The 11529-nt window shown below is 38.8% G+C and overlaps 1 protein-coding gene across 1 annotated transcript; it reads right to left on the bottom strand.

Moving 5' to 3' along the window:
• Positions 1-618: 618 nt before the first annotated feature.
• On the bottom strand, positions 619-11094 carry polr2d (RNA polymerase II subunit D). The gene is made up of 4 exons (XM_077241961.1): positions 10852-11094; positions 7904-8084; positions 3302-3397; positions 619-1477 (listed from the first exon to the last, which is right to left on the bottom strand). Exons 1-4 carry the CDS (start codon positions 10919-10921, stop codon positions 1399-1401), a joined length of 426 nt encoding a protein of 141 aa, XP_077098076.1. The 5' UTR covers positions 10922-11094; the 3' UTR covers positions 619-1398.
• Between the last annotated feature and the right edge of the window lie 435 nt (positions 11095-11529).

Here is an 11529-nt window from a genome sequence, read left to right as displayed (position 1 = left end):
TGCTTGCATCTGGATATAATAAATAATAAATAAAAAAACAGAGAAACTTTAGTGTCTATTGAGCTGAAACACACACAGTGAATATATTAAATAAATATAATTATTATCCACATTTCCATCATAGATAATAATAACAATATAACGTCCGTGTTTCTATTTATAAGACACAAAATAATTAATTTTTCCAAAAATTATGTTCTTGTAATATTAAGTAATAGTTCGTAATTTAGCCTAGGCTACTCTTATATAGCAGTTGCTAATTTATTTGTTCAAACTATAGCTTGTATTTTCTCACCCAGAATTTGTCACTGCCGCAACAATGTAGAAATCTATTGAATTATTATAGAAATGCATTATACAACAAACTTTTTTCAGACTTAATTACTGGAATCAGTCATTATCCTACTTTTTGACACACATCACGTTTCAGTGGTAGTGATCACAATATTATCACATTCTTCCATTAAAAAAACATTATAAACGCTTGTTTTAAGATTAATAAAAAAATAATTAATGAATTGATGTCAATTGTCTGTTTGTATGGATAAACACTGCAAGATCTTACAAGAAAAACAATATAGGCCTATGCTAAAAACAGAAATCACCACAATGAAAATCTTTAGACTTTTATATTTTTAATCTTTCTAACTGAGTATTGGTTCATCTTCAGGAATAACACAAATGCGTATCTGTACTATCTAGATTTGCAGTAACCGGACCCTTAAACATTATTAATAACTGAAAAATATCTGAAGTGGATAGCAAGGTTCAATTGTCTTAGACAGTATCTGACATAGGGGTCTTTCTATCTCTATCTCTGATTTGGGCAACTACATCACTGTATATTTCTTTCAACTAACAAATAATAATGTTTTGGAAATGACATGATTATTTTGGTAGTGAAAATTTTAGGTATTTTATCATTACTGAGCATATATATATATAAATCAACATTTTTATTTAATTGCATTAAAAATTTATTCAGTAGTGACATTTACTTTTTACATTTGCATTTACTAGCCATGATGGACCGGGATACAGCCTCCCTTTCTGGATAAACATTCAGGGATGTGGCTAAAATTAGGCCAACATTTACTAAACATAAAATATAAATTGTAAAATAATGCTTTGGGTTTAAGGAGACCATAACATTCTCATCATATCTGAATAAATATCATAATTATTAATAGTTATTTTGTACATTAGTAGTTCTTTTTGTATATTTTGTACAGTGACATATTGAGAAACAATCAATTTTATCAAAAACACTATTTATTCCAAACAATGGCATAATAAGCAACTACAGAAGTGAACACTGTTGTCAATACATAAAGAGGTGGAGAGCAGAGAAGCCGAGAGAAAGCCGGTGAGCATCACAGTGACTGGAGGAGAGATAGCTCAGTACTGGAAGCTGCGCTTGGTCTGAATGTCATCCAGGATTTGCTGTAACTCATCATCTTCAAACCGGCCCTCCACGCTAGACAGAGAATAAACACAACACAGAGTTAGATTTGTTCATGTGATGTTCAGTTAAACCCCTTCATAAGCCATCAGTGTGCAAATGTGTTGAAGTGCCCCTTCTATGCAATTAGAAAGGTTCTGTTTTGAAATGTCCTACAATACGCTTACATGCATCCAAGGTCAAGAAACAATTTAATTTTCTCATAATATATATATATTTTTTTTTTCACATTGTCTAAAACGATTCCATTAAAGATTCAAGAGCCTACTCTGCTCTGATTGGTCTACTCTGCTCTGATTGGTCAGATCGCTCGGTCTGTTGTGATTGGTCTACTCTGCTCTGATTGGTCAGATCGCTCGGTCTGTTGTGATTGGTCTACTCTGCTCTGATTGGTCAGATCGCTCGGTCTGTTGTGATTGGTCTACTCTGCTCTGATTGGTCAGATGGCCCAGTCTGTTGTGATTGGTCTACTCTGTTCTGATTGGTCAGACGGCCCAGTCTGTTGTGATTGGTCTACTCTGCTCTGATTGGTCAGATGGTTCAGTCTGTTGTGATTGGTCTACTCTGCTCTGATTGGTCAGATCGCTCGGTCTGTTGTGATTGGTCTACTCTGCTCTGATTGGTCAGATGGCCAGTCTGTTGTGATTGGTCTACTCTGTTCTGATTGGTCAGACGGCCCAGTCTGTTGTGATTGGTCTACTCTGCTCTGATTGGTCAGATGGTTCAGTCTGTTGTGATTGGTCTACTCTGTTCTGATTGGTCAGACGGCCCAGTCTGTTGTGATTAGTCTGCTCTGCTCTGATTGGTCAGATTGCCCAGTCTGTTGTGGTTGGTATACTCTGCTCTGATTGGTGAGACGGCTCAGTCTGTTGTGATTGGTCTACTCTGCTCTGATTGGTCAGATTGCCCAGTCTGTTGTGGTTGGTATACTCTGCTCTGATTGGTCAGACGGCTCAGTCTGTTGTGATTGGTCTACTCTGCTCTGATTGGCCAGATGGCTCAGTCTGTTGTGATTGGTCTACTCTGCTCTGATTGGTCAGATGGCTCAGTCTGTTGTGATTGGTCTACTCTGCTCTGATTGGTCAGATGGCCCAGTCTGTCGTGATTGGTCTGCTCTGCTCTGATTGGTCAGACGGCTCAGTCTGTTGTGTTTGGTCTACTCTGCGCTGATTGGTCAGATGGCCCAGTCTGTTGTGTTTGCTCTACTCTGCTCTGATTGGTCAGATGGCCCAGTGTGTTGTGTTTGGTCTACTCTGCTCTGATTGGTCAGATGGCCCAGTGTGTTGTGTTTGGTCTACTCTGCTCTGATTGGTCAGATAGCCCAGTCTGTTGTGTTTAGTCTACTCTGCTCTGATTGGCCAGATGGTTCAGTCTGATGTGATTGGTCTACTCTGCTCTGATTGGCCAGATAGCCCAGTCTGTTGTGTTTGGTCTACTCTGCTCTGATTGGCCAGATGGTTCAGTCTGTTGTGATTGGTCTACTCTGCTCTGATTGGCCAGATGGTTCAGTCTGATGTGTTTGGTCTACTCTGCTCTGATTGGCCAGATGGCTCAGTCTGTTGTGATTGGTCTACTCTGCTCTGATTTCGTCAGATGGCTCGGTCTGTTGTAGGGCTGCACGATGTATCGTTTTAATATCGATATGCTCTTTTGGGAAATGCAGCCCTATTGAACCCTGGGTCAAGATCTGCAGTCCATGCACAATCCAAGACAACATGTATAATGTTGCGCAAAACAAATCAACAGCATGACAGATTGACAATAAAATGACTAAGAATCTCATGTAAAGAATACAGGCACGAGATTGAATAAATAAATCTGCACATTATAATGACCAACCTTGGGATGAGGGCTTTGGCCTCCTCTGCAGCCTCGGGACACAGATTGGCTAAACTTGCCAACTCAAACTTGTGAAGCTTCTTCTGCAGAAGTAAGCTGTGAAACAGGGCCACAGTTAACAGCAATGTAACACAAAAAAATCATATGAACGTCATATTTACGAAATGACTAAAATTATACAAGAGAAAAAAAACCGACAATCTCAGAAACATTCCATTCGATTTTGGGAAAAACTACACAAGCCCAATTATCTCGCTGTAGAAAAAAAACGGTCAAATTTATAGTAAAATAAAAAATACTAATATTTTAACTTTACCTTTATAATATACTAACAACCACCTTACGACAGAGGGAGTAAAGAGAAAGTCATATAATGAAACAAAGTTCATGTTAAGTAGCTTTTTCCCAAGGTGATTTAAATACTGATATTTAGAAGATGCACACAGTGTCATTCGCACAAATACAAACCACCATCAAATTAGAGCTGCACGATTATGACAAAAGTCATAATTGCCGATTATTCCCTTGAAATTGTAATTGCGATTATTAATTACGATTATCACAATTTACATTGAATATATACAGGTCCTTCTCAAAAAATTAGCATATTGTGATAAAGTTCATTATTTTCCATAATGTAATGATAAAAATTAAACTTTCATATATTTTAGATTCATTGCACACCAACTGAAATATTTCAGGTGTTTTATTGTTTTAATACTGATGATTTTGGCATACAGCTCATGAAAACCCAAAATTCCTTTCTCAAAAAATTAGCATATTTCATCCGACCAATAAAAGAAGTGTTTTTAATACAAAAACAAAAGTCAACCTTCAAATAATTATGTTCAGTTATGCACACAATAGTCAATACTTGGTCGGGAATCCTTTTGCAGAAATGACTGCTTCAATGCGGCGTGGCATGGAGGCAATCAGCCTGTGGCACTGCTGAGGTGTTATGGAGGCCCAGGATGCTTCGATAGCGGCCTTAAGCTCATCCAGAGTGTTGGGTCTTGCGTCTCTCAACTTTCTCTTCACAATATCCCACAGATTCTCTATGGGGTTCAGGTCAGGAGAGTTGGCAGGCCAATTGAGCACAGTAATACCATGGTCAGTAAACCATTTACCAGTGGTTTTGGCACTGTGAGCAGGTGCCAGGTCGTGCTGAAAAATGAAATCATCTCCATAAAGCTTTTCAGCAGATGGAAGCATGAAGTGCTCCAATATCTCCTGATAGCTAGCTGCATTGACCCTGCCCTTGATAAAACACAGTGGACCAACACCAGCAGCTGACATGGCACCCCAGACCATCACTGACTGTGGGTACTTGACACTGGACTTCAGGCATTTTGGCATTTCCTTCTCCCCAGTCTTCCTCCAGACTCTGGCACCTTGATTTCCGAATGACATGCAAAACTGAGGAAAAGTCCAGTGCTGCTTCTCTGTAGCCCAGGTCAGGCGCTTCTGCCGCTGTTTCTGGTTCAAAAGTGGCTTGACCTGGGGAATGCGGCACCTGTAGCCCATTTCCTGCACACGCCTGTGCACGGTGGCTCTGAATGTTTCTACTCCAGACTCAGTCCACTGCTTCCGCAGGTCCTGCCAAGGTCTGGAATCGGTCCTTCTCCACAATCTTCCTCAGGGTCCGGTCACCTCTTCTCGTTGTGCAGCGTTTTTTGCCACACTTTTTCCTTCCCACAGACTTTCCACTGAGGTGCCTTGATACAGCACTCTGAGAACAGCCTATTTGTTCAGAAATTTCTTTCTGTGTCTTACCCTCTTGCTTGAGGGTGTCAATGATGGCCTTCTGGACAGCAGTCAGGTCGGCAGTCTTACCCATGATTGTGGTTTTGAGTAATGAAACAGGCTGGGAGTTTTTAAAAGCCTCAGGAATCTTTTCCAGGTGTTTATAATTAATTAGTTGATTCAGATGATTAGGTTAATAGCTCGTTTAGAGACCCTTTTCATGATATGCTAATTTTTTGAGACAGGAATTAGGGGTTTTCATGAGCTGTAAGCCAAAATCATCAGTATTAAAACAATAAAAGACCGGAAATATTTCAGTTGGTGTGCAATGAATCTAAAATATATGAAAGTTTAATTTTTATCATTACATTATGGAAAATAATTAACTAACACAATATGCTAATTTTTTGAGAAGGACCTGTATAGGCGTATTATAATACATGTTTACACAAAAATTGTTAACACACACACAAGTACTGTCCCCCTTTACTTAACATACACATAAATTGTAAGAATGACTAATAGTAAAGACTACTAATAGATGAACATTAGGACTATGCTAAAGCAATTAAATAGCAGTCCCAAACTAGTTTTTTTTAATACAATGTTGATATGAGCCACCACAGTCATTTAAAAATATAAAAAAATGACACAAAGTGAAAATAAGGTGGCATTTTGGGGTTATGGAAACGACAGTTACCATGTTGAATACACAATACTAACAAGAACTGTTAATGAAACAGCTCCTGGTGAATAGAATGAAAATCACACCTGCGTGCAAATCCTCCTCGGCTAACACGTGATTTATTGGCATTTTACTTTTATTCCGTGACTTACTAATTTACATTGTAACGACGTTGCATGCTCGTAGTTTCTTTTGCACTTTATACACGATACACAAAGATACACAGCGCGCGCCGTCGCATTTGCACGTGCAATTGAAGAGTGCGCGCTACGAGCACAGTATCCACCTTATTCTGCTCTAAACAATGCGCGACGCCATGACGACGACTCCGGTTGCCTACTTCCGGTTCGTACTGTATTAGCAGTGAGAGAATGAGTTCAGGCTCTACATGTGCTGTTGTTGGTTGTTTTAACAATTCAAAGAAATTAAAAAACTTTTTAGAAACTGGGTGCTTTGAGCATAAGATAAAAAGGAGAGAATGCCTATGTCCGGTTCGTATCAGCTACATTCAATGCCAGAGAGTAGACGTTATTGGTTAGCTGCGCTAAAACCGAAGCATCCAACGAAAAAGGTGTAATACGTTACCAGAAGGGATGGGCATTTCATGCAAAAATAATATTCGAAGATCGCTGGGTATTATGCAATTAATATTAGAGAATCGCACCCATCACATCACCCACACATGCATGTATCTATAGGCTACACACCAGAGCACATGAGCAAAGCGGAGCAGTGTGACGCTTAAATATAAGTTAAAAAAAAGTTTAAAAAAAGTAAAAAAAAAAAAAATACATTTGGAATGGCTCAGACATGATTTTGACCACTTATCAAGTTTTGTTTTGTAGAAAGCCTTTCTTTAAAGTGAACTTCGTTTAGTATAAATTGTATCTTCATTTTTATCAATGTTTTATCAACAAATTGCCTGGAATATTAAATAAGAAGCAAATATAGTAGATATACAGGACACGGAGGCGCGGGCGCGTGAACTGGAGCGCATCTTATTAATCAACGAAACTCGGCGTATAAGTTACTTGCCTTACATACCTGAGAAGTATATCTATAGAAAGCTTGCAATGTGTACTTTTAAACAAAATAATTAAAACGAGCAGAAATGGGCTGATCTCTGCTTATGTATAGGTTAATTCATAAGTGTGCATTTCTCTCTATAGGCGCGTTCACTACTGCGAAGATGGCGAGTCAGCATCATCAAATTTATCTTTGCAGTCAACACTTACAGGAAACACTAGTTATTAATAAACAATTCAAATGTTTAATGCATAATCATTACTTTTGCCGGGGGTTTTTTGTGGCAAGCTTATGCGAGCGTTGAGATGCAGAATAGGCAATATATTACGAAAATGCTCATTATGGTTTGGCATTCTCTCCCATATAGTATACATAACTTCCAACCCAACTTCAGTCGTGCACCGGCAGGGCCAGCCCTACTTATTTCACATATTTTCAAACCAGCACATCACTGCGGGCGTTCTAAACAAGCGCGCTTAATCTTCATAAAGCTTCGAACCGGAAAAGGACAACCGGCTTCCGGTTCAAGCCCGCTATGAATCATGGGTAAATTCGCTAACCAGGAAAAAGGTGGATAACGGCTGACAGGACAGTAAAGTCCGTTTTTCTGAGGTGAAAGACTTTTTATTTCAGCGTACACTTACGTCACTGCCTGGTATGTCATATTGTGCTGGGTTTTCTAAAGTAGTCGTGATTCCCCTCTCATAACATAATTATCCTCTAAACACACACACGCAGAGTGGATTTTCTTTTGTAATCGCGGCTTTGAACGATTACGTAATCGTGGCATCCGTAATCGTAATCGCAATTAGAAATTCGATTAATTGTGCAGCCCTACATCAAATAGCTCAATACAACGCAACGACATGTGAATTAAAAGGTCATGTTTCGCTGCTACGACCTACTTTTATTACGCTGAAAAAATAATAATAAAGGTAATTGAGACTATCTCACAATTCAGACTTTTTCCCCTAATAAAAGTGAGTTTATATATTTTCTGAGAGAAAAATATCAGGATGAAAAGGCACAATTGCCTTTTTCTGATTTTAGCGATGGAAACAAGCCTTCATATGAAAGGGACACTAGTAGAAACTAGTGTCTCTCAGTGATCAGTGTACAGTGTGTGTTGCTGTGTGAAGCCTGCTGACCTGCGCACACTGGCGATGGTCTCTCTGTTCTTGAAGCGGCTGAATCTGGCGGTGTAGTTGAGGGTCTTCATGAAGACCTCCGACAGTTCCTGCTCGTCCTCCGCGCTCTCGTTCTGCTGCTTGCGATGCTCCAGCAACATGTGGACCTCCGAGTTCAGCAGCGTCTCCGAGTTCTCGAACTCTGAGACAAAACAAACATCGGTCAGCGCATCAAATGAACAACACGTCGCTGCAACTCTGAAAACAAGACGCAAAACCCAAGAAATCAAGCAGAAAATATCACAAAACTTTCATTTCAAAAACACATTCAGGGGCGTTTCCTCTGAGGAGGCGAGGGCGGGAGTGCCTCCTCAAAAAATTGGATGAGACAATAATGCATATTAAAAAAATAAAACAACCTTAAAAAGTGCATAAATCACTCGTTTTTCTAGAGAAACACGGCCACCAGCAGGTGAAGTTACAGTGGGACGCCGCTTCTCTCTTGCCTCCCCTGAGACCACTGACTTTTAATAGATCCACTTAAGCCTGTGGTGGGTTTAGTGAGGGGTAATTGAGAATGAATGGAGGAAAGTCACGCGAGGCGAGGCAATGCCTCCATCGCGCTGTGATAGGATATGATCGGCTCCTGCGATAAATCCCACCTCTAGTTTCCGTGCACATTCTCGAATCGGACTGGATGACCAAAATGATGGCATTAATGTGAAGACTAATTAAGTAGTCTACGTCATATTAGATATCACCCCACTGTCACGTCAAAATCAAACTTGAAATGGCTTGAAAACATGACGACTGTGGGGTTTTTTTAGTGAGCAATCAGCTTGGGGAAATTAAAGATACATCTTCGTGTCTGTGACGTGTACAAGGTTGATGACTGACTGATGAAAATAAGTTGACTATTAAAAAGGACAGCTGAACATCAGTTCGCAAATAAAATATATTGTTTAAATTGTGTCTTATTATTTTGGAATAAATGTAAAAATGCTTAAAAAACGAACTTGACATTTATACTTGGTTTTAATGAATATAACATTAATTGGGTATTACATAATGTTAAAAGGGGGTTAAGCAGGGAGATGTTCTTTCACCCACTCTTTTTGCGCTTTTTGTGAATGATCTAGCACAAGAGATAAAGTTAGCAAATTTGGGTATAGACATTGATGGTTTTAACCTCAGCATTTTATTATATGCAGATGTTATTGTTGTTTGCGCAGATGAAGAAATTAAACTACAAAAAATGTTGGGCATTATGAAGGATTGGTGTAATAAATGGAGACTTTCTATAAATGGGGATAAAACACAAGTTGTCCATTTTAGGAAACCATCTGTGTTACGCAGTGAATTTGAGTTCTTTTTTGGACAAACACAGCTTATGTATTCCAGAACTTATAAATATCTTGGTTTCCTTTTTCATGAAAATATGACATTCTCAGAAGGGAGAAGGGTTTTGTCTGAGTCTGCAGGGAGGGCCCTGGGAGCCGTTATTAATAGGTTGAAGCTTTGCCCAGAAATAGGTTATGCAACATTTACCCAGCTGTTTGACAGTATGGTGGGATCTATTTTGTTTTATGCAGCTGGGGTCTGGGGCTTTGAAGATGCGCCTGAATGTAATAGATTGCAGAGCAGGGCCTTGAGGTGTTTCCTTGGAGTACACACGTTCACTACTAGAGCTGCGCTAGAGGGAGATATGGGTTGGGAGCCTTGTATGGTGCAACAAAAGGTGGAATTAATAAGATTATGGAATCGTTTTATAAGATTACCTGAAGATAGACTTACTCGGAAAGTTTTTGATTGGGATAAAGCTCACAATTATCCTTGGTCAATGGAGGTCCTTGGAATACTTTTATCAGTAAAAGCACAGTATATATTTACAAATACTTTACAATGTGATATATCTCAGGTCAGGCAGGTTTTGTTTAATTCTTACAAAGAGCAATGGCAATGGCAGGTGTTAAATAAGCCTAAATTGAGAAGTTATGTCCACTTTAAAAATGAATATTCCACAGAGCCTTATGTTAAATGCTGGTTAACTAGGTTACAGAGGTCTTTGTGTGCCCAGCTTAGAGCTGGTGTGTTGCCCCTGCAGATTGAGGTGGGGCGCTAAAAAGGTGTCCCAGAAGAGGATAGATTATGTGTTTTGTGTGATTTAATGGTGGTTGAGGATGAATGGCATTTTTTGTTTTTTTGTCCTTTATATCATGAATTAAGAATGGGTATGTTTGAGAGAATTCAACATAAAAAGCCTTATTTGTTTTGGATGACGGATGGGGATATGTTGAATTGGCTCTTTGAAAATGAAATTTATAGTTTAGCTAGATATGTGGAAAAGGCGTGGAAACTTAGGCAAAGGAATTTATATCCTGATCTAAATTGACGGTGTCTTGTCTTGTTTTGTTTGTTTTTATACTGTGAAAATGATGATGATATAGTTTTCTTTTTGATGGTTGTTTTCCTATGTGCTTTGTATGATGGTCATCTTTGTGTATTATGTTTGTTTTATGTCATTAGTGTCTTTTAAGCCTAAGGGCTGGGCATGTAAGTGCAAGACACTTTAATAAATAAACAATAAAAATAATATAAATAACATAATGTAAAAATACAAAATAGATTTGCATTTGGTTTCTCTAATTTATACACACATATATATATATATATATATATATATATATATATATATATATATATATATATATATATATATAAGCAACAAATAAAACTGAGACTTTGCCTCCTCATTTCAGAACAGCGCCGATCGCCACTGAATATATGATAATATTGTATCACTTTCATCCCATTTTGGAGAAAGCAGCACTGCGGATTGTGTGATAGTTAGATAAAACGTTATTATCTTAGTACACAAACCATACAGTGCAGACTCCAGAGCGAGTGTGTGTGACTCGTTTGTTGTCCATGATAAAGAGCCGATGGGGTGTTTGTTTGGGATCACTCACCTTTAGGAAACATGAGCTGAGACGCGTCCTCCTCCACATCGCCCACTTGCGTCGCTCCTCCCGCCGCCATCACACAATAACTGTGTAATGAAGAGGATATTTTGAATATGAGTAAACTTCTTCACTGTATGCTGCATATACAGTCGCATCACTAAAGCTACCGCCGTTCAATGAAACTCTTTCTACTTCCGGTTATCTTCTTCTTCTTCTTCTTCTAACTGGCTGTTCACTCCTAGGAGCATCGCCGCCACCTACCGCAATCTGTGACCTATTTCCTACCCATATCATACAGTTCAGGTCAGTAAATATGATCAAAGATGGCTGTAAAAAATAAATCTGCATTGTTTATCCTTTTGATATTTTATTTTTAAAAAATTAAGAAAAATTCTGACCAGCACTGTATATATATATCAATAATGATGCTCTGCCAAGGACAAGGTCATACAACTGTGTTTATAAAGCATATTTATGACATCAATAGCCAATGTGATCAGGGGCCCGTTTCAATAAGGAGGTTCAACCAACTCCGAGTTAAAACTTGAACTCTGAGTTGACTTAGCCTGAGATGGGAAACTCTGAGTTTTCGGTTTCAGAATAGCTATAATGAGTAAGTTCAATCAACTCTAAGTTGACTGACTCAGAGTTAAGCGCGTGCACCACAACTATAAAAAGCCATTA

The sequence above is a fragment of the Siphateles boraxobius genome, unplaced genomic scaffold (genome assembly GCF_051911475.1).
Source record: "Siphateles boraxobius isolate OS27281-9 unplaced genomic scaffold, OSU_SipBor_1 25, whole genome shotgun sequence".
Taxonomy (NCBI): Eukaryota; Metazoa; Chordata; class Actinopteri; order Cypriniformes; family Leuciscidae; genus Siphateles; species Siphateles boraxobius.
The sequence above is the reverse complement of the archived record's forward strand: the minus strand, read 5'-3'. Positions and strand labels throughout refer to the sequence as shown.